General features: G+C 48.7%; 1 protein-coding gene across 2 annotated transcripts; it reads right to left on the bottom strand.

The window, feature by feature from the left end:
• Positions 1 to 4,171: 4,171 nt before the first annotated feature.
• On the bottom strand, positions 4,172 to 22,316 carry PRPF3 (pre-mRNA processing factor 3). 2 transcript variants are annotated; one of them, XM_061606781.1, is made up of 17 exons: positions 22,131 to 22,316; positions 17,867 to 18,033; positions 16,921 to 17,051; positions 15,380 to 15,526; positions 13,699 to 13,782; positions 12,324 to 12,544; positions 12,143 to 12,199; positions 10,872 to 11,178; positions 10,199 to 10,365; positions 9,642 to 9,724; positions 8,813 to 8,956; positions 8,120 to 8,219; positions 7,393 to 7,506; positions 7,168 to 7,286; positions 6,495 to 6,578; positions 4,842 to 4,903; positions 4,172 to 4,475 (listed from the first exon to the last, which is right to left on the bottom strand). In XM_061606781.1, exons 2-17 carry the CDS (start codon positions 18,009 to 18,011, stop codon positions 4,329 to 4,331), a joined length of 2,112 nt encoding a protein of 703 aa, XP_061462765.1. In that variant the 5' UTR covers positions 18,012 to 18,033; positions 22,131 to 22,316; the 3' UTR covers positions 4,172 to 4,328. The 2 variants fall into 2 exon arrangements, with proteins under 2 accessions (XP_061462765.1, XP_061462766.1); XM_061606782.1 differs by lacking the exon at positions 22,131 to 22,316 and adding an exon at positions 21,791 to 21,934.
• Between the last annotated feature and the right edge of the window lie 474 nt (positions 22,317 to 22,790).

Raw genomic sequence — 22,790 nt, 5'->3', positions numbered from 1 at the left:
CCCGGGAAGAGTTTGTGCGAAGGGATTGTGGGGATAACGGCGGGCGGGCGGGGGTGGCAATGCATATGTAAGGGGTCCTAAAGTTGCAAACGGTGTGATCATCATGGATTTAGAAATAAAAAAAAATTGGGAGTCCTCCCCCTTTCTCTCTAATTTACCTTCTAGCTTCTCTACTACCAAGCAAACAATAAGGAATCGAAAAATATATTTCGGTTTTGCTCTCTCTTCCTCCTCAAGCAACGATATATGCGTGTGTGTGTATAAAAGAGTTGCAATACTTTTCCCCCCGGGCCTCTATACAAAAGATCTGTAAATGCACAATAGTCCTAAAAAGGGGAGTGGCAAAAAAACCCCACCTGCAGCTTGCACTGGAAAATTTTTATTTTATTTTGTGACTCGCAGCCTCGCCCCCCTGCAGGGAGCCGCAGCAGCACTCTATTCTCCCACGTGACCAACCAAAGAACGGGCAGGACTCCCCCTCCCACCGCGTCTGGGGAGCCCGTTTAAAGTTTAGTCCCTCTCGAGCGGCTATTGGCGGATGACTCCGCGCGCGTTCGCTAGGCCACCAATGGGGAAGGTACAGGAGCGCGAGGAACGCCCAATGAGGAGTCAACAGGGGTGTGGCTCAGCCAATAGCAAGCAAGCCAGGAGGAGGCGGTGCAATGAGCGAAGCGTCTTTCACGGTGGAGGGCCCTGCCCCCTTTCGACCCTGAGGTAAAGGGCAATTTGAGCGTCACTGTCGGCTTCGCCAGCGCGGTTCCAACGGTTCAAGATCTTCCCCTCCCTCACAAGGGACGCCTTTGGGCGCTATAGCTGCGATAGGCTTCACAAAGCGCCATTTTATACAGGGGGAGGGGAGCGTTCGGATTGGCACATCGTGAGCGCTCAAAAGCGCATGCGCCGGCATAAACCAGACCGGCTGAGCGCGCGGACGCGCACCCTGCAGCGCATGCGCGACGCGCTCCAACCAAAGCGCCGTCTCTCTGCAGCGCGCAAATGCTCTGGGTAAAAATCGGCTAGTTCACCCTCACGTCCCAGAAACCTTTGCGTGCCAGCTTGGCCACACTCCCAGAATCCCATGGGATAGTTCCCAGCAACCATTGGGGAACGTCAAGATTTCTTTTTGTGCCTCTGATAACAATAGTACAGTAATAATAAAAACCCTTACCTAACACCATAAATTAAAACTTTTTAACGCTACATCACTCTGTAAATCGTTTTCTATTTTTTCCCCTCCTCCACCATCACAGTTCATTGATTTTCAAATAATAATTGTTCACTTGTTTTCACTTTTTTGTTAACTCAGGCCCCTCTGTATATACTTAAATATCTGTACATGAGCCGGGTGCTCTTCTCTTTCCAAAAAGTGCTGTGTTCACTCTTCTTTAAGGTCTAAACTGCCACTTAAAAAAAATAAAAATGTCTTCCTATCCTCTAGAACAGATTTTGCCAACCTGGTGCCCTCCAGCTGTTTTGGACTACAACTTCCAAAATGGTAAGAAGGAACTGTAGTCCAAAACAGCTGCAGGGTACAAATCTGAACATGCGCTGAGATCCATTTGGGGAATTAAAAACTAGCCCAAAAGAGTTTAAAAAAAAGTAAGCATGAAAACACTTCCCCTGCTCCCAGTTCCTGCTCTACACCTTGTTGTGGCATCAGTTCCCAATAATAAAATTCTGGGTAGCTGTATGAATGATAAGCCTCCTTGTCGCCTCTAGCCCACACCTTTCAAACTTTACAAGAACCAAGAACCCCTCTTTAATCTCTAGGATTCCAAGTTTGCCCAGTGGAATAACCTGGAGTCCTGTGTTTCTATCAACCTTTACAGCCCAAACACATCACGAATGTTTCACCTGCTGAGACCTTTGAGGTTGGGGGGTTTTTTTTGGTGGGCAGGCGGGAACACTTAATACTCCTTTAAAGCAGGGGTTTCTAAACTGGTCCACAGTGTGTCCGTGTGGATTGTTCATACTGATTTTTAATTGTATTTTTACTGCTTTTTCTCATATATATTGTGTAACCATTTGAATTCTATAGAATGAAACTTGTAAAACATTAACATACAATAGAAGAGAGAAAAGCAGCAACAAGGATGCCATTAAAAATCATACATCACCTAGCAAAGTGCATTACCACTGCTTCATCAGGCAGAAAAATCAGTTAGTAGTCTGCCAAGACCATCAGCAATTTTTGAGTGGGCCGTGGGAGAAAAAGGTTTGGGTCCGACTGCTTTCAAGGATTCCCAAACTCCAGTCTGCGGCATGTCGCTAGTCGGGCGGTATATAAATTAATAATAAATAATAATAATGTCTGCAGATCTGTGGCTGAAGACAGGAAATGTGCATTCATTACATTAAATATTCATGCTGATTTTTAATTGTAATTCAATTGCTGCTTTTCTTTCTTATATTGTATTACAATTCAAATTCTATGGAGTCCAATAAAATACAATATAAAAGCAGCAATAAAAACAATGAAAAACCATACGAGTCTAGCACAGCGCGTGACACATTTGCTACAACAGGGCAGAAAACTTATTAAGTGGTCCACCAAGACCCTCAGCTATTTTTAAGTGGTCCACAGGAGGAAAAAAGTTTAGGAACCACCGACTTACGGCACACTGCTCTCGCCGTTTATATTGTCTATATGCAATTCCATCTGCCCTTTTGTTTATAGTTTATTGGGTTTTATTCTTGAATTTGATAGATTTTGCTGATGTTTTTAATTATTTCACTGGTGCTTTTGTATATCTTGTCGCTAGGCGCCTTGGCATGGCTCTTGTAAAGGAAGGATGTAATAAACATTTTAAAAAACCAAACAAAAATTTTGGGCAGGATAACCAATTAAGTCATGCTCAGAGCAGACCCACTGAAAGTGACATACTTAAGGTTACTTAATTCCATTGGTTTGAATGGGTCTGCTTTGAGTATGACCTGTTGGAACTCGCTCCCATAAGATGTGGAGGACCACTGGCTTACACAGCTTCATGAAAGGGAGAAGACAAACGCATTGGGGGGAGATAAGAAGTCTACCAGTGCCTATTCAGCAGTGGCAGCTAAATAAAACCTCCATCTCCCATGGCAGTCTTTCTTAATGAGCTGAAAGTGTGTGTGTGTGCGTGTGGGAGACAAGATAGCAGGAGTAAGAGGCTGTTCCTTTCATGTCCTGCTTATGAGCTTCCCGGAGGCATTTGACTGGGCACTAGGGTAACATCCCTACCAGACTTTAGGGAAGGGCCGTAACTCCATGGCAGAGCATCTGCCTTGCAAGCATAAGGTCCCGAGTTCAATGCCCAATGGCATATCCAAGTAAGATCGAGACTCCATCTGACATCCTGGAGAGCTGCTGCCAGTCTGGGTAGACAACACTGAGCTAGATGGACCAAGAGCCTGACAGCCTCCTATGTGCCATACGTTTAAAGCACACGGCTTCCCCCAAATAATTGTGGAAACTGTAGTTTTCTAAGGGTACACAGAGTTGTCAGGATTCTTTGGGGGAAAGTCACATGCTTTAAATGTGTGGTGTGCATGTGATCTATGACAAGTAGGATGGATGGGACATTTTAGGTTTACTCTCATGTTCTTACCCACAATGCTGTTTGTCTTCAGTCATGCCAAACCTTGAACTCGTTACCATTTGTTTCAATGCAAACAGTGAGCAGACTTGTTCAAAGCACCAGGTAAAGAAACATGGCTGGGTTTTTTTTTTGGGGGGGGGGGTTGTTTAACTTCTTACAAAAAAAAAAGTTTATTATGTAAATGTAGGATGCGGGCTAAATCCCCAGCTCCTAATCCGCTGTACAAGTTTTCCAATTCTTTTATGTCCATCAGAATAGTGACACCGCAACGCTCCTCTCTCTCTATCTTCTCCTCGTCACGGAGGTGCCTTGCTTACTTGCCAAATGTCCAAACAAACCTACTGAACTGGCAAAGGGGAAAAAAAAGGGAAAAACAACAACAAATGAGCTGCATATGGTTAGAGGCCGATAGACATGAAAAGAAAAGACGTGGGTGAGCCAAGGGATTTCTTTCAACGCTTCTTCCGTGGCCTCAAAAGTTGAATTATTTCCAGAGCGTGGCAAGGAAGCTAGGAAGAGCGCACCTCAAGATCCACGAACTGTTTCAGTCCCAAAAAAACAAAACAAAAAAATCCTAGGTAGTTTTGCTCTGCTTTTGAAAAATATTTCTTTTAATCGTATGTGTCACATTGTGAGGAACTTGAGGGAAGAAAGGGGGCTGGGAGGGGGAAGAGGAATCTTGAAGTCCAAAGTCTCTGCAGAGCTCTTGCTCCCAAAATCAAACGCTGCAAATGTCAGAAAAAGGGGCCTTTAGTCTGTGGATTCTAATACTGACTCGCTGAGAGCCAGGTCCCAGTAGTGCTCCGCTCCGTGCTTTTTAAAGTGCTCCCGTGCCATGTTTTCAGTGGGGCACTGCTTGAATTTCATCTCGCCAAAACTTCGCTCTTTTGCTGTGCCCTGAGGAAAAGGCAGAGAGGGGGGATTTGGTTTAGGGTTAAATGCAAACAAAAAACCAAAAAAACAGCCTGCTAACTTGCTCTGCACAGGGGCAAATAAGTCAAGACTGGAAGGCTTAAACTAGGATGACCCTCCAAATAAAACACAGGTCTATGTAGGATGCTAGCAGTGCCTAAGAGCATGATCAGCACCTTTATAAAAATTGCTCTGTACACTTCTGGTGGCTCCATCTTAAGGAGCATATTGCAGAGTGGGGAAAAGTGAAGCCAGAATATTCAAAGGGGTGTATGTGTTTCCCAATAATTTAACTGTGTGGTCCAGAAGGCAGAGTCCAAAAATCCCTGTTAAGTTGGATGCTTAACTTACCTCCCAAACCAGAGAACATTTGTTTGTCTTTTTCACAGACTCCTCGTCGGATTCATCATCATCTGAACAAAGAAAAATAATAATGATAAAAAGGAAGGATGTGTTTAAGGTTGAAAGCTGTTTAGTGTGGCTAACGACTTGGAGGGGCCTCTATATGCAGGTTTGGGATCTACCAGTAGAATCAATTGCCCTTCAAAGAGTTCCTTTAAAAGCAGCCTCGCTCAACCTGGTGCCTTCCAAATGTTTGTTTGTCTGTCTATTATTTGATTTATATCCCGCCCTTCCTCCCAGCAGGAGCCCAGCGCGGCAAACAGAAACGCTAAAAACACTTTAAAACATCATAAAAAGACTTTAAAATACATTCAAACAAAACATAAAAACATTCTTAAAAAAAGCTTTAAAACATCTTTTAAAAAAATGGTTAAAAACATATTATTAAAGAAAACAATTCTAACACAGACGCAGACTGGGATAGGTCTCAACTTAAAAGGCTTGTTGAAAGAGGGAAGTCTTCAAAAGGCGCCAAAAAGATAGCAGAGATGGCCCCTGCCTGATATTTAAGGGGAGGGAATTCCACATTGTAGTCCAATGTTGTTGGACTACAACTCCCATCAGCCCCAGCTGGTATGGGCAAAGGGAAGGGTCAGGGAAGGCTGCCTTAAAGAAAGCATACTTTATTTAACGAGACAATGAGAGATCCCACCATGTTACTAAAAAAGCTTCCCCACTTCTAAAAGCAGGTCACTGAGCCACTGTAAATGTACCAGCTCCACTCCAATGAGAAAGCCTGATGGATTTACTTCAGGGCTGCATTAAGTTCTCCATCAAAAAAACCAAGCTGCCATTCTTGTGAAGATCATGGAACTCTCTTCAAAGCCCAACAAAGGTCCACTTTTCATAAGCTGATGCTGGACTTAAACTTCAAAGGACCTCTGGCCGGGGACCTGAATATGGCCCTCCTGGCATCTCTATCTGGCCCTGGGACTCTCTCTAGGCCACACCCTTCACTGGGCCCACTTCACACCCTCCTTGAGTGGTTTCCCCCGGCTGGAACACGTCCTTGAACTCTGATCATGCTACTTGCCCCTGCCTCTCCCCGTACGAGCCCACTCTTTCTCAGTGCTTTTCACAGATTAGGATGGAGGCAGTTAGGAGCAGAGCCTCTGAAGAAGTTAGGGAAAGCTACCCAGCCTTATTCAGATTCTGAAAGAGTTATAAAACCTCTTTTCTTAAAAAAGCATACTGAATGATTTATTGACTTGTCAGGGTTTTTTTTTAAGGTTTTGATTATCGTTTAGCGTTTTGACCTGTCATTATTATTATTACTATTTATTACATTTGTATACCACTCCATAGCCGAAGCTCTCTGGGCAGTTTACAACAATTAAAAACATTAAAAACAAATATACAAATTTAAAAACACTTAAAAAAAATTAAAAACACATGCCAGGGAGAAGAGGAAAGTCTTGACCCGGCGCCGAAAAGATAAGAGTGTTGGGTCCAGGTGCACCTCGTCAGGGAGATCATTCCATAATTTGGGGGCCACCGCTGAGAAAGCCCTCTGTCATTAACTGCTTTGAGTTACTGGAACAGCAATTAATCACAATTTTAAATTCCCTTGCTGGGCAGAACAAGGAGGCCACACGTCCTTACCGTCTCCCTTTGTGTTCGATGTCTGTTCGTCCCACTTTATTCGATTCAGCATGAGCCGCTTGAATTTCTTCTGTGCTTTCGGACCTAGGAGAAAACAAAGATTACCAGCTGACATTTTAATTCTGAATTGACTGCTGGCCGTCACCAAACTACAAGAAGAAAGTAGCCCTGGCCACTTTTCTTTAAGAGTATCTTTGCAAACATAAGGACTAGAACGGTGATTTTTAAACGGGGAGGGGGAATTAAGCTGAGATTTTGAAAGCTGTGTTGCACACCCAACCACACATCCTGCACCTTCCCACACCCTCCTCCTGAATCACAACATGCAGACCACAAGCCCTGCATACTCCCTGGGAAAGATCAGCTCCCCTCGACGCATTATCCTGCAACAAGGAACTCCACAGGTTAACTTGGGGCAGCACTAAGGAGCAACTAAGAACATAAGAAGAGCCTGATGGATCAGGCCCAAGGGGGCCCATCTAGCCCTGCCTCCTGTTTACAGTGGTCAATCAGATCCCCATTATGGAAAGCACGCAAGCAAGACCTGAGTGCAACAGCGAATCTTCCAGTAGAGGCCCCCCTGGTTCCCATAACACGTAAGCTGCACATGGAGGGATTTACAGCTTGGCTGATGCTAAGCCCACCTCCTCCGCCTCCTCCGTGCCCATCTCACCTCCTTCCACAACCACTACATTGACATCTTTATGTAAAACCACAACTCCTGTTAGGTACAGCTGGCCGGCATTTGCTTCAATTTTGAACTTCTTTGCTGGATTGCTTAGATTTCGGACTCTGTAAGAAAGAAAAGAGAAATGCATTGAGAGCTCCCTGGGGGTGGGAATTGGGGGGAGGGAAAGGCACTGAGAGGCCTTTGACTTTGGGGATGGAGGACACTCACCTATAAACAGCTACGTGAACCCCCTGCGAAATGTCTTCCTTGAGCTTTTTCACCTTCTTTGCTTTCCTCTGTTCCACCGTGAGCTTCCGTGCAGCATTTGCCTCTTCGTGAGCTCTGGGGAAGGAAGGAAGATTATATGTAGACAAGGAACTGGCAGGGATGCTTATGTGACTCTTTATAAAAATTCTCTTGTTAATTTTTAAAATAGAAGCCTCCAAGGTGATGCATTAGCAAGGCTGGAGTGTTGGGTCCAGAGCTGCGAGACCCACAAGCAAGTTCAAATCCCTCATCAACAACGAAATTTGGGGTGGAAGAGACAGAGAAAGGGTCACACCTTCGCTGAATGACTGGGCAGAACCAGCAAGGCAGGATCTGAACCCAGATCTCTCCCGGCCCATTCTGGTATATAGCTTATGCACTACAGCACACTGGCCCCTAAAAATGACATTTCCATGCTACCTCTGAACTCCCTGAAAGGAGGGGTGAGGAACCTGTGGCTCAGCAGAAGTTCCTGGACTGCAGCAACAACCTCCGCCACCCCCAACTATTGGCCATGATGGTTTGCTGGGGCTGATGGGAGTCTAACAACATCTGGAAGGCCAGAGATGTTCCCCAGCCCTGGTATAAAACATACAATGTTCAAGCAGCTTTTACTCCAAGGATGGTACCATTTTTTATTATACAGTATATATATTAAATGTATATAAAATATCTGGTAAAGCCTTACTTCTGCCTCTTGGCCATCTGTGCACGGACATGGGCCTCTACTTTGGTTGGGTCCTGAACGGCTTCTGTCCCCAGAACACGCATCAGGTTTGAGATTCGTACTGCAGAGGGAGAAAAAAAACACACAGTAGCAATGGAGAGCAGAATTTAAGAACATCAGAAGAGCCTGGCTGCTGGATTAGCTGCCAAAGGGGACCCTTCATCTAGTCCAGCCCCTTGTTCTCCCTGTGGCCAGCCAAGATACCCCCCTGGGTAGCCCAGAAACAGTGCAACAACCACTCTCCCCACTTGCGATTCCCAGCAACTGGTATTATTCAATAATGCCAGAATGATTACCAGTATCCAATAATTACTGGTATTATTGTCCGTGATGCCTCCGACAATGGAGGCAGAACATGGTCATTGTGGCTAGTAGGCACTGATAGCCTCATTCTCATTGTCTAATCCCCATAATCCCCATTTAAAGCCATCCAAGTTGTGGCCATCACTGCCTCCCGTGGGAGCAAATTCAATCGCTTAACTATGCACTGCCTGCATGAAGAAGCCCTTTCTTTTGTCTGTCCTGAATCTTCCAACGATAAGCTTTAACCAGATGGCCCCAAGTCATATTATGTGCTGTAAATTCAATCTTTAGGCTTTTTTGGGGGGGTGGGGGGTTGTTTATAAAAACAACAACTGCTACAAAAATGCCTACCTTTTGGTTCAGGAGGTGGCATGAGGCCTAACCTCACTTTCTCCTGCAGCTCCTTCTGAGCTTCCCTCCGGGTCTGCCGCCGCAATTTCTTCTGCTCTTTTTTGGTGAGATAGACCCCCAGGGTCACCGGCATGTCACTGTCCACTGGGTGGGAAGCCGAGCAACAACAACAAAAGAAGTAGCAGCACAGTCAGACATAAGCAGGGTTACCTGCTCTCAAGAGCATGTTAAGAAGTGCCCGGCTGCGGGATCAGGCCAAAGAGGGCCCATCCTGACCAGCATCCTGTTCGCACAGGGGCCGACCAGGGGCCTCTTCTGGGAAGGCCCCGCCCCAAAACAGATCTGACCGCCTCCTGCATTTCCCAGTGGCTGGTATTTAGGGTGGAGCTGGGTGGGGCTCCCACCGGCTCCTTTCCACCTTTTTATTTATCCCCTCCCACATTTGTGTGATTTTATGTTGTTTGCAGTTTGCGGAGGCTTGGTACACAATATCAAGGATTCTGCCTGTGACCTTCTAGTAATTGTAAGGAGGAGTTTTAATTTTTTTAAAAAAGATAGCCCCTCTCTTCACACTTCCTGTGGCATTCAGCTCCTCAAAGCCGAATCCAGGTTGGTGGATCAGGGGCTTTAAACTCACAAAAGGGCAGGGGAGGGGGGGGGAAGGAGAATGGAATGGGGCTTGGCTTCACACCAGCCTGCTCTGCTTCTGATCGGCCCACCAGCAAATCCCAGTTTCCACTCACTTTCTCTTTACAGATGCTACTCTCCTCCTGTCACTCAGACAAGACCACTCTGCTACAGAGCTAACCGCAGAGACAGAGCGCTTTACCTGGAGGGTTTAACTGAGCTGGGTGCTCCACCAGGTTCGTGATGCCAAAATAGTCCTCTTTTTTAAGTGAATCGGCGTTTTTTCTGAAAAGGGACAAGAATTTGCACAACTGTGAATGACGCCTCAGAGGACGATGCTCCTCCTCTCAGCCCTTTCCAATCCTCAGGCTGTTTGCGTCCATCCAGGAAGCACCTCTCTATGACATCTGCTTCAGCACTGTCTTCCTGCCCGACAACTTCTTATGTGAGAATCGCTGGCTTGGATGCACAAGAGCTCCAGCCTGATTTCCCCCTTTCCAGAGAGCTCATCAAGCTCTCAGAGAGACCATCAAATGCCCTATGGTAATTATGCTGTTGCAGTGTGTTGTCTTCTGTTAGACAACTCCCCCCATCTCCTGACTGCTGGCTGATGGGAGGTGGAGTCCAATAACACCTGGAGGTGTACAGATGTTTTCCTCCCCCTTGGGTTCTTGGAAGAAAAGTGGTCTATAAATGCAGGAAATGCAACGCAACAGTGCTCACCCCAGAATGACAAAAATGGAAGAGAGAGCAACTCACATATCAATGCCGTTGGGGATGATGTAGGAGTCCCACCACTCCACCTCAGGGGTATCCCCTTCCTTCAGCTCCTTCTTGGGAGTGATAAGGGCCAATTTGGTGGAGGTGTGGATCCCAGTCTTCTTGGCAGCTTGAGAAATCTCGGCCTGGAGTTTTTCTAACTGGGCCTGAGGGCGACAGAAGTGCTTTCAGGGTTATGCACAGGAGGAGAACACAAAAGCAAGCTTGTTAAAAAGCAAACCGGCCCAGAGGTACAAATTCGCTCAGATGGGGTTTTCTAGCAGTCAAGGCAAGATGTCAAAGCCCCCCGAGCATGGTGGGCTTGATCCACCTCTCACCAGCGTCAGCCTTATAAAGAAGCATTCCTCTAGCTGCCTGTGGTGAATAGGCCCTGCCAAGCAGGTGGTCAGGCAAGGGAGCATTTCTACACTGAAATATAGTTATTTCTTTCAGGTTGTTTCTGAGCAGGATTTCCCACCACCACCCCTGAGAATTTCTTTCCTTAAGAACAAGCAAACAAAAGCACCATGCAGCTTCTAAATGGGATAGCAATGGCCTGACCATAGCTTGGAGCCTTCCCACCATGCCACTCTTTTTGGGGTCCTTCTTCCGGCGGGGGCGGGGGGGGGGGGAAAGAAGAATACAGTTGCTTGCCTGAACAGAATCGCCATACCTTCGTCCGCAACCTCTGCGCGATCTTTTCAAACTTGCCCTTGTCGTGGAACTTGAAGGTCCGCTTTGGCCGCTGGGCCGGAGTGATGGAGACCCGGGAGTCAAAGTACGTGTTGGACTCCATATCCTCGGAGGGCTTCTCCTTCAGCTGCTGCTTGAACTGCTCTCTCTTCACAGCCCGGATGTTGGCCTTGAGGGTCGGCATGCGGTGCGTCAGCTCAATCTCCTTGCCCGTGGCATCCACCGTGCGGCCTTGCTCGTCCAAGATCAGCGGCGTTGGCTTGGTCTGCTCCTTCAGCTCGACTTTCCTGGGCCAAGACATCCCCAAGACAAACTTGGTTACAACGCAGTCCTCATCAACAGGCCCGAGCCCACTGGGTGTGGGCAACTCTTGAGCCCGTGCATTCTGAAACACAGTCTACATCACCCCAAAACTCTGCCCTTTCACCTGCAGGAGTTGTGTATACACAAAATTTGCAGAAGACAACCAAGGATTTCTGAATCTCAGTTGTTTAACTCCCCCCACCCCACCCAGGTTGCTGAAATAAGGGGGAGGGGGCAGAGAGGAAGAACCAGAAATAGATTTTTATGTGGGAAGATTACAATCTCAGTTCTGGCTCTGAAAGCAAATTCATGGGCTCAAATGCACTCAGAGGTGCCCTATTCCTTAATTCTAAGAGCACGCCCGCTGCCCCCCCTTTTCCAAGCCGCTATTTTTTTACTTGACACCAGCTGGTGGCCTCAGAGTTCTTAGGGGGGGGGGGAACAAAACAGATCTCACAAGTTTGAAGTTTGCCCACCCACACTTCAGAACAGGGGTAGGGAACCTCAGGCCTGAGCACCAAATGTGGCCCTCCAGACCTCTCTACGTGGCCCTTGGGACTCTACCACAGCCACACCCCTTCCTCCAGACCACACTTCTCACTGGCCCTCCTCCCCCCCCACACATGCAACTCGAGCAGCTTGTGTGTGTTCTCAAAGTGTGATAACGCTTCTAGTCTTCCTGGAGGGAGTGATGCATCTGTGGGAGTGTGCCCGAAACCTTGTGGTCGAATAGAGCCTGTCGTAATAGGCAAGGCAGGAACTCCATCTGTTGTCCCGCCCAATTTTGCCTCTGGCCCTGCATCCCACCAGCATGTGGCCCTTGGAAGGTTCCCCCATGACAGCCTGTGCCCCCCCCCGTGCCCCTGGGGTCGAGAAAGGTTCCCCACCCCTGCTTCCCACTTCTCCTGGGTCACACTTGCCAGGAAGGGCTGGCCGCTACTGGCTTACCGCGTACAAGGGGCAAATCCCTGTGTGATGGGACATTTCTGCCCATGTGATCCATTTCTGTCCAATGAGAAAAAACCATTCAGTGGCGTTTCATCAGGCGTTTCACTTGCAGACCAATAAAATTAGGAAAAACAACAAACCAACCCCCTCCGCCCCCTTGGCAGCGTGTTACAATACTCACGGCGGTGCAATGCCCATGGCGTGCAAGTTGGCCAAGCCAACCATGTTGGCGTTGCCAACGAGGCCAGGCTTCAGGGCCAGCTGGGCCTGGATCCGGGCCTGCAGCTCGGCAGCCTTCCTGGCCTTCTCGATGGCATCGTTCATGAAGGTGGCCGCCTGGGAGGGCTGGATGGTGTTGCCGATGGGGAGGCGCTCTGGCTGTGCAGCCGCCGGAGCCTTTGGCTGAGGGCGGAGAAGGGATTAGGCTCAAGCCACCGGCCAGAACTGCAGGCCCTCTGCGTGAGCCCAGCCACCCTCAGGAAAGAGGACAGGAAGGCACAAGGCGGGACAGGTGTGAGGTTAGAGAAAAAGGTGCGGGAGCCCTGGCTGTATGCAGTGGGAGTCCTACTCAGAATAGACCCCTCAAGGTTAATCAACATGGCTAACTTTGTTTCATTAATTTCAAGGGGTCTCCTCCGAGTAGAACATAGCTGGCTACAACCCTCTCCCTCTGCAGCCCAGGGAACCTTTCTATGCCTTTTGTTCTGGGCACTTCATGTGTTTAGTTATTTATTTATTAAATTTATACTCCGCCTTACGGCGAAAAGGCCCTCAAGGCGGCTGTTTGGGTTCCTTTAACCCTGTCACCAAGAGCTTGGAAAAGTTGCTTTTTTGAACTACAACTCCCATCAGCCCAATCCAGTGGCCATGCTGGCTGGGGCCGAGTTGTAGTTCAAAAAAGTAACTTTTCCAAGCTCTGCCTGTCACCCAGCCGTCGCCAACCTGGTGCCCTCCAGATGTTGCTGGGCTACAACCCCCGCCATCGCCCCTGGCCACAGTGGCTGCTGGGGCTGACGGCAACTGGGAGTCCAACGACATCTGGAGGGCACCCTGTTAGTTAAAACTTACGCGAGTTGTAGCCCAGTTGTAGCACCAGGTTGCCGACGGCTGCTGTGAAATGACCCTCAGGTCAATTTCGATGAAAGGGCATCTCTTTCCTTATGCTGCTCAACAAAATTATGACTAGTTATGTCTGTAGTGCTTCTCCCGAGTGCTCAAACCGTGGCTGCCACTGTGGTGTCAGGATGTGGCACCTGCACACTTCCCCGTCACCCAAAGGCAGCGGGGAACCAATGTGGCACTCTCCAGGTGTTGTCAAGCCACAGTGCCCACAATCCACCCCACCTGTCACGCCGGCGGAGGCTTACGTCCCTCGTGTCACACGCAGCTGCCCCTTGGGGGAATAAGCCTCAGGAGGAGCCCTGCTCTGCAGAGCGGCCAGCCCATTGGCTCCCGCGGCCCTGGCAAGAAGGGGCAAAGAAGAAACGGGGCACGCTTCCGTTTGGGAGGGTTTGATTCCAAGGGCCCTCTGCTGCTTCCGTCAGAGGCGGCCATACCTGAGGGGCAGGGGGGCTGATGAAGCTCAGCTGCTTTTTCCTCTCCTCGATCTGCCGTGTGGCAGCTTCCATCATTTGCTTGATCTGAAAGGGGGAACAGAGCGGGGAGGGGAGTATAAATGGTTCCTTGTGTTACTTTCCTCTCGGGCGCAGAACGTCCCTCCTCCGTCCCAAGGTAACCCTTGGCCCTGCTGGGTTCACTAGCTGACCTCCAGTCCCTACCCTCCCACAGACAGGCGGCTCATTATTCCGTGATACAACCTTTTCAAATCCTCCTCCGGCAGGTGCCGCTGAACTTCAACTCCCACCAGCCCTGGCACCCAGCACAATCGGGCATGACAAATGGGACTTGGGAGCCCAGCAGTATCTGGAGGGCTACAGAGGCTCCCCAGCCCTCGTCCACACGACACATGACCTGTCGAGATCAATGCTGCCCTTCTCCCAGCTTTTAAAGCAAAGAATTGGGCGGGGGAGAACCTGCAGCCCTCCAGGCACTTCTGGCCTACCAACTCCTGTCAGCCCCAGAAACCTGCCTGGGAGGGCCACGGGTTCCCCGTCAAGTGTCGGTCGCGCCAAGAGCAGAAGATGGGTCCTTTTGAAAACTTGGACACAACCGCCGTGAGATCAGCCAAGGGGAAAACTTTCAGACTAGCAGCCCAAACGATGCAAGTTTGCCGTCTGGCAATCGCAGCACCCTGAGCTGGCCACTGCCTAGAAGCTATACATGCTGGAATGCATGTGAGGCCAGTGGGATTGCCTCCGGCTACTAAGAGCAGAACCGCTGAATCCATACGCCTGAGTTAATGGTGCCCATTCATTTTAAACGGGTCTGCCCTGAGGAGGAGTAACGTGGGATATGACTCAGGTTCTCTTTCCCTTCCTCCCATCAGCCTTATCGTTCCCCGTAACCCCATCCTACTCCTGTGAAGGAATAGAACCATTCTTGTTAAAACTGGGGGGTGGAGTGGGGGCCCCTGCTAGAAAAGAAAACCTACGCTCCCTCTAAGAGGGGGACGAATTCCTGCACTTAAGGCATGTGCAAACAAGCCCAAAGGTAAGCAAGGTGGGACCTCCCAGATGCCGATTCCTAACGGTCGTTATTTAACAAAGCAGAATGCTGGGAGGTTCAGGACAAGCCAAAGGAAGGCGAAGTTAAACAGTGGGGGAAGGGCCGTTGTAGCTCAGTGGCAGAGCACCTGCTTTGCATGCAGAAGGTCCCAGGTTCAATCCCCAGTAGGGCATCTTCGGGTAGGGCTGGGAATGTCCACTGTCTAAAGCCCTGGAGAGAGCCACTCCCATCAGTGTGGACAAAACTGAGCTAGATGGACCCAAATGGCCTGATGTTCCTATAAAAAGCCGGGTCCCTGAGCAGTTGGCCCCCAAACAGCTCGAATCTTTAGACTGTCGATTCCATTTCTATCCCGTCCTCCTTCCAAAGAGCTCAAGATGCCATGCCTCGTTCCCTCCATCCTGCTCACCCACCCTCCCTGTTTCACGTTTACCTACGAGACAGATTAGACTAAGTAACAGTCACTTTGGAGCTGCGTCAGGATTTGAACTCCAGCCTACCAGACGTGCAGCTCCAGCATGCTAGCCACCACCCTCCCACTGGCAGGCCACACTTTTGCCTTCCCCTTAGCCGAATGAGGTTGCGGTGGGGGCTCCACTCGCCGAGACCCACCTGGAGCTTGGTCAACATTCCTGGACTTTCAGTCGGGGGGCCGGGGATCACCTCGGGCTCCTCTTCCACCTCCTCGAAGCGTGGGATGCGGCGCTTCTTCACTCCCGAAGACTCCTTGGAAATCTCTGAGTCGTCGCCAAACACATCCTGCGCGAGCAAGACAGGAAAAAGCTTTTGAGAGCGGCCACGAGGGAAGCTCAACGCCGACACTTCCAAAGAAGCCCAAGCCGGCTGAAGTGCCGTGACGAGCAGAGCCATTTCAAATGCAGAGTCTGCCTTATTTATTTAAAATATTTGTTTGCCACCTTTCCATTGGGCTGGTGGAGACGGAGAGAGACGAGATGACAGGGTCTTTCCTGCAGCAAATTCTGGCTTCTCCTCCCCTTGAAATCTTTCCAGAGCAGACAGTCGTTACAAAAATTCTGTGACTAAGAAGCAGTGCTTTGAATTTGCTTTTCCCCTCTCCTTCCTCCTAATCAAAGATATTGTGCTAGATGAAACAAAAGCATGACTCTGTATATGTCCCTGTGTCTTAAGGACAGGTCCGTAGCTCAGTGGCTGAACACCTGCTTTGCATGCAGAAGGCCCCAGGTTCAGTCCCCAATGGCATCTCAAGGTTAGGCTGGGAGAGATCCCTTTCGGAAGCCCTGGGGGGGGGGGCGCTGCCAGCTACTGTGGACCATACTGAGGTAGATGGACCCCAATGGTGTGACTTAACATAGCATCTTCCTACATTCCACTGGCCCCTTTGCACCAGGCCTTCCACCCCACACAGATTTCTTCTTGTCGACATCACAGTCTGCAGCAATTTTGGGATCAGTGCTGTTCAGAGTAGCATTAAGTCTCTCTCTCACATACACACCCCAAAAACAGCAACTGTATGTTATATGTACACAAGTCCCACCAGCTTTCTGTGCGCTGGTTTTGTTGACAAGAAGTCAATCGAGAGCAAAGGGAAATCCCCACCTAGGAAGAAGAGAGACCAAGAGACCAGTCTTTGGACTTCAACCAAGACAGTCCAACAGGAAAGGAGGAGTAGAAGATTGGGAGGAATCTGCGCTAAGCCCTCTCCTAACATTTCTGACAGGTCAAGAGTTAGGGACAGAGAGGAAGGGGGATATTGGAAGAACACGGAAAAAGAATGTAAAATGCACACGCTTTCTTTTTGTTGGTTTTGAGGGGGAAAAGGCCTTTTCTCTTGGACTTTTAGGCATTTCACACACACAATATATATATATGGACTGCCTTCAAGTCGATCCTGACTTATGGCAACCCTATGAACAGGGTTTTCATGAGGCTAAGAGGCAGTGACTGGCCCAAGGTCACCCAGTGCGCTTCATGGCTGTGTGGGGATTCGAACCCGGGTCTCCCAGGTCTTAGTCCAGCACTCTAACCACTGCACCATGGACCATTGGAGATTACAAAACCGGTTACTCCCTCAATTTTCAACACATGGCCTTCTCTGGGAGAAGAAAATGCAGCGAAGTGATGACTGCCTGATCTGCAGTCAACGGCAAAAGCCAAGCAAGAGCTGGGGTCACCTTCAGCTCCCTCTTTCGGTTCCGGTCACTGTTGGATTTGGAGTGTCGGGAGCTCCGGCCTTCCTCGACTGCCTCAAAGAGCTTATCGACAAACCGCAGGGTGGAGTCATCCAGGAAAGGCTTCAGGTGATCTGGGGGAGGGGAGGGAGAGGGAAGAGAACTCTATGATCTGGGCCGTATCTGCACTATACATTTAAAGCAGATTTATACAACTTGAAACTGCCATGGCTTCCCCAAAGTATCCTGGGAAGTGTAACTTGTTACGGGTGCCGAGTTAACTTAGGAGAGCCCCCCATTCCCCTCACAGAGCTACAGTTCCCAGAGTGGTTTAACAACCAACTCCTCTTCCCAGGAGACTCTGAGAATTGTAGCCCTGCGTCTCCTAACAACTTGCAGCCCCCCTTCACAAACTACAGTTCCCACGATTCACCTTGATCTTAAGGTTCAGGTACATACAAAAGCCTCACTGTCCATCAACCACACAATCTCCCACCCACAAGCACAGAGGTGCAGGAATTTACGTTACACAAAACCGGCCTTTTACGAACTGGCAGACACGGTCGGATAAGAGGGGCGGGCAGGCTGACGATGTTCAGTTGCTGTCCCGCGAGTGCTGGGAGCTCAGCAAGAGAAGAGCTCCCATTTTGCATGCAGAAGGTTCCGTCCCAAACATCTCTAACTAAAAGGATTGGACAGCAGACAATGGGGAAACCCCTTCTCTGCCTGGGGCCTGGAAAGCCACTGCCAGTCAAAGTGGACTATATTGGGTTAGATCAGACAATAGCTTTGCAAATCCATATACACAAGTTACCAAAGCGCAAATGCTTTTGGGGCTGGCTGGGGGATAAAAGTCAGTGCGTGAGGGAAGATTCAACAGGCTACACAGAAGCACAATGGCCCCACCCCAGGCAGACCCCCACCCCTCGAGACCGCAGCAAGGACCCACCGGCTGCTTTCTTCTTGTCCATCCCCTTCCCGACACAGTTCAAGGCAGCTGTGACCACGGTGGGCTCCGAGAAGCCGAGGACTCGCTTCACCGTCTTCTCGACCCAGGGCTTCAGCTCGTCCAGCTCCCGCTTGGAGAGTGCCATCTTCAGGAGAATCTGACTGGGCCTGGAAAGGAAAGAGCTCCCTTGAACACGCTGCCGTGAAATTACTCTAAAACCAATGGCGCTCAAGCTTACTATAGAGGGGAGAAAGAATCAGGCCACTCCTTCAATGGGTTTGTTTTTCTGCCATCGAGTCTATAGCTGTCAACAAAACACACGCTCCGGCTTGTATCCAACATCAGCCATACTCAGAGAAGACCCACTGAATTAACGGACACGGTCAATTGAGGAAGGGCCATAGCTCAGTGGCAGAGCATCTGCCTTGCAGGCACAAAGTCCCAGGTTCAATCCCCAGCTGCATCTCCTGGGAAAGACTCCCTGTCTGAAATACAGAACAGACAGCGTCCTACATTCCTAACTTCATCTCGCCCCTTATGCATCAAGTCGGATCACTGCGCTCTGCAGGCAAGGGCCTCCTGCAGATGCCATCTCATCAAGAGGTCCACTCCACACAACATAGGAACGGGGCCTTGCGTGTGGTGGCACCTCCCTTTGGAACTCCCTCGCATTAAATATTAGAGAGGCTACATCTGTTGTCTTTTTGGGGGCTGCTGGACCTTCCTCTTTCAACAAAGCTTTTAAGTGGAATTGTTTTAAATCTATCGTCATTATTTTATCTTTTGTTACTTGCTGCCCTGGGCTCCTCCAGGAGGAAGGGCAGGATATAAATTTAATAAATAAGTAAATAAGTCCATCCATTTCACTTTGGTCCATCCATTTCAGTGGGTCTACTCTAACTTAGCTGGATACCTTTTTCACCGCCTGCTGGCCCACCTCTTCCTCCATTCTCTACCAATGTTGTACAGGCCTGCCTCATACAAACAACTAGCATAGAGATGGGGGGAGGGAGCTCTCCTCTCCCAGCCCCAGGCTAAAGCCCACTTCCTATTGGCTCAAAAAGGACTACAGCCCTACAGTTTTAAGTTGTCCCAGTGAGACTGAACAATAACACACTTGCTGCCCAAGGGTACTGAACAGAAACAACAAAGCTATATTATATCTTCCTTTCACAAAGAACAGGCTTAAACCATCTGATTACCGGTCAGAACAATCCAGGTTTTTATACAGGTGGGATCCAGAGAGTCACATAACCAGTTATAAAGGCCCAAGAGAGTCTTTTGACTACTTTTCACCAACAGGAGCCCCTGTGCAGCACGGCAACCCGCTTTCAAACTGGGAGGGCTTTGAAAAGAAGCTGGAACTCAGAATATAATGGGGGGGATTAAGGTTGGGGAGAGGACATTACCAGTGTGATAAATTACATGTAACAGCAGTATGTGCTTCTGAGCAGGGGTGGGCAAAAGGCAGATCAGGACTGACTGGATTTTTTCGGGGTGAACTGCAGTAGACTGAAAAGGGTTTCCGACTCCCAATAATTTAACAACTGCAAGTAGGACTGCAAGCTAAAAATAATAATTCTCTATGGTGGCTGGCCTGGTGCTAATTGCCTCTTTGTTCCTCTTCTGTAAAATATGAGTATGATTTGGTTGACAGGTCTTTGTGCAGTTCTGCTGGACAGAGTTCTAAAGCTGGGTGTGTTCTAAAATCGCTGGCTAGTTTTAGAGTGGTGCATCTAAATCTCTAATCTGCTGTTAACTCAATGTAGAGCTGTACTCATATATGCAGGTTATTCCACTGCCGTGCTTATAGGGTACAGTAGATAACTGACTCCTCCCACTAAACCACTATCATACACCTGCCTCTCTGGTTGGTGGGTCTTGGGAGTTCCAGCAAGAACACAATATAGAGCCCACAAGCCTGGAGTCTGCCTGCCTCTGCTTTAGAGCATAACATAAGCTGGGATCCAGAAAAGACAGACCCACTCTTCCCAACAAGGGGCTTGCAGCCTACATTTGATGGTCCAGTAGACAACACAGGGAGGAGATAGGAAGGCAACGGTGAATCTCAGCCAAAAAACATCCCCTCTATGTCCTCCTCTCCATACTGCCTGCCTAAATCTGATTGGAGGCCTGCGTGTATTTTCCTATAGAAATAAATATTATTAAATGCAGTCATGGATGCTGTTCTGGTGTTCTGTGAAATACTGTGCACAGTTCTGATCACTCCTTAAGATATTATAGTACTGGAAAAGGTACAAGTAAAAAGCAAACAAACTGGATCAAGGGTCAAGAGAGCACCTTCCCAATAAGGAAAAGGGGAAATATTTAGGGTGTTTTGTTAATAGGCACCTGGAATATTTCAGAAGATTATCAAATGATTCATGAGGAGGAGGAGGAAGTGGATAGAGAGGGGATTGGGCTCGTGGGAGTTGTAGTTCAAAAAAGTAACTTTTCCAAGCTCTGGATTCACGTGGTGGTGATGAAATGCCTTGTGCTACCATTTTACTACAGTAAATTTGTTATTCCTAGTTAATATACGTTTGCCATTTATGAAGGAATCGGAGTCTGTACATTTCTACCAACTCCGACTCCACCCAAAATTGCTCCCGACTCCGACTCCACAACACCGACTCCACAGCCCTGCAGGCAGCATGTCTCTGAATAATACCCGTTGTTGGGGATCAAGAGCGGGAGAAAGCTATCGCTTGCGGGCTTTCCAAGGGGCAATGGCTGGCCACTGCGGGAAACAGAACATTGGCCTAGATTGCTATAACCCTACAGATTAAAAGGCATGATATCTATCTAGATGCTTTACATTCCACCTTTTGCACAACAGCCAAAGCGATCTTGCAACAAAATCAACGAGATAAAGTGAATACATAAAATCCATAAAACAACCAAATCCTTAAAAGTAGCACCGCCACAACTCATAGTTAGGAACAGAGTCTCCATGTAAAGAAGCAGTATACTGATGCTGAAAGCAGTTCACAGCCCATGGCAAGTAGCCATTGACAGCCTTAGCCTCCTCCATGAGGGCAGTCTTCCGAGGCTATATCTGTTACTACCGTGTCAAGGAGAATTAGATTAGCAGCCTTCACCTTTTTCAGACTCACCTTTAACTCAAACATGATTTTTTTAAACCATATATTTATATGATCCACTGTTGTGATCCACCTTAGATCAGGCCATACACCACCTACTAACTGAAGACCAATTGATTAGATAAAATTTGCTACCACAAGAGATAGTGATGTCCAACAACTTATACCGTCTTAAAAAGAACTGGACAAATTCTTGGGGGATAAAGGGATCAATACAACAATGGCTACAGTTTACTTCCCATGTCAGAGGTAGTGTGCCTCTGAATACCAGTTGCTGGGAATGGTGAGGAGAGTTGCTGTTGCACTCTGGTTCTGCCTGCTGGCTTATCTTTAGGGCATGTGGCTGGCCACTATGAGAATGGGATATGCTGGATGAGATGAGCCAGTGGCCTGATCCAGCAGCCGGGCTCTTCTGATGGTCTCAAGGACTTCTTCATGCAATGCGTAGTTAAACAGTGGAATTTGTTCCCACAAGAGGTAGCAATGGCCGTCAACTCAAGTGGCTTTAAAAGAGGTTTAAGACAAATCCACAGGGAAGTCTATCAACGACTGCCAGCCACAGTGGCCATGTTCTACCTCCACAGTTGCTTCGAATCCCAAGTGGTGACTGTGCTCTGTTGTGCTTGGGTCCTACTTATGAGCTTCCCACAAGAGGCACCTTGGTTGACCTGTGAGAATAGGATGCTGGGCCAGAAGAGCCCCCTTTGGCCTAATCCAGTTGCTAGGCCTCTTCTCAGACTCTGATGACCCTAAACTCGATCTGATCCAACAGGGCTCTTCCCAACAAACCACAATAGGTGGGGATGGAACCTCCACTTACCAGAGCAGTCTACATCTTGACTACTAGAAGCTGAAGGAGGAAGAGGGAGCACATAAGGAGGAGACCTCCTACTCTCACAGTGGGGGTCTTGGTGGTGGTGAGTGTGTGTGTGTGGGGGCACCTGGAGGACTAGACAAGCCCACCTTGGTCTGACTCACAAACTCTGAAGTCTAATGTTGTTGTTATGAGAAGGGGGTGAAGGGCCCCACAAGCCCCTCCCCCAAGGAGGAAAGGCCACGCCCCCTTCCTTAAGGGAGCGACTCCCTCTTTCCTCCTCCCCAAAAAAACCACTCAAGCGCCCCCTCCCCAATCCTCCTCTTCTTTCTCCCCCTTCACTCACCCGGCGGGCGGCCGAGCGGCCCTCCCTCCTCTTCCTTTTTTAAGTCGTCCTCCTCTTCCTCAGCCGGCTAAGGAAAAGGCCGCACCACAAAACTCCCACACTGACGGAGAGGGAACGTCGTCGGAGCGCGGGCCGGAAGCGGAAGGCGTGATCTACGAGCCGGAAGTGATCCTTAACCATAGAGTTGTCCCCCTCTCTTGCGAAAGGCTTAAGAGTCTCCATGTTTGGAGGCGGGACTTTCTGGAGGCCTTCGGCGCCATTTTGTTTCTTCCCCTCCCTTGGTGTGTCTGTTTGTTGCCATGGAGAGGGTTAGACCTCCGACGCTTCTTCCGCCCGTCTCGAGTTTACCACTTTAATTAACATTAATTAAAGATACACACACACAAATCTTAAACACGTTTAAAATTAGAAACAGTAGGATAAAGGGTGAAATAATAAGTTGCATCCAACTAAGCCGTACTCAAGAGTAGACCCTTTGAAATCAATGGACATAAGCCACGCTCAAGGACTTCAATAGGCCTATCCTGAAGAACATCTCAACGATATTAATAAAATATAATAAAAACAGTATCCAAGATAGTAGCCTCTGGTGTTTACAACGATCTATTTCTGTGTGGGTGTGGTGATGGGGAAATGAGTGTTCCAAGTTTTTGAATAGAT

Source organism: Rhineura floridana, chromosome 22 (assembly GCF_030035675.1).
Source record: "Rhineura floridana isolate rRhiFlo1 chromosome 22, rRhiFlo1.hap2, whole genome shotgun sequence".
NCBI lineage: Eukaryota > Metazoa > Chordata > Lepidosauria > Squamata > Rhineuridae > Rhineura > Rhineura floridana.
Note: the sequence above shows the minus strand (reverse complement) of the source record. Positions and strands in the feature narration are given on the sequence as shown.

Excerpts from the sequence above, each read along its gene's own strand:
- PRPF3 (XM_061606781.1), bottom strand. The coding sequence starts at position 18,011 with ATGGCACTCTCCAAGCGGGAGCTGGACGAGCTGAAGCCCTGGGTCGAG. Across the intron at positions 11,179-12,142 it reads GGATTTGCCCCTTGTACGCG|GAAAGTCGAGCTGAAGGAGC; the intron begins GTAAGCCAGTAG and ends GTCTTGGCCCAG. Across the intron at positions 9,725-10,198 it reads ATCCCCAACGGCATTGATAT|AAAAAACGCCGATTCACTTA; the intron begins GTGAGTTGCTCT and ends GTCCCTTTTCAG.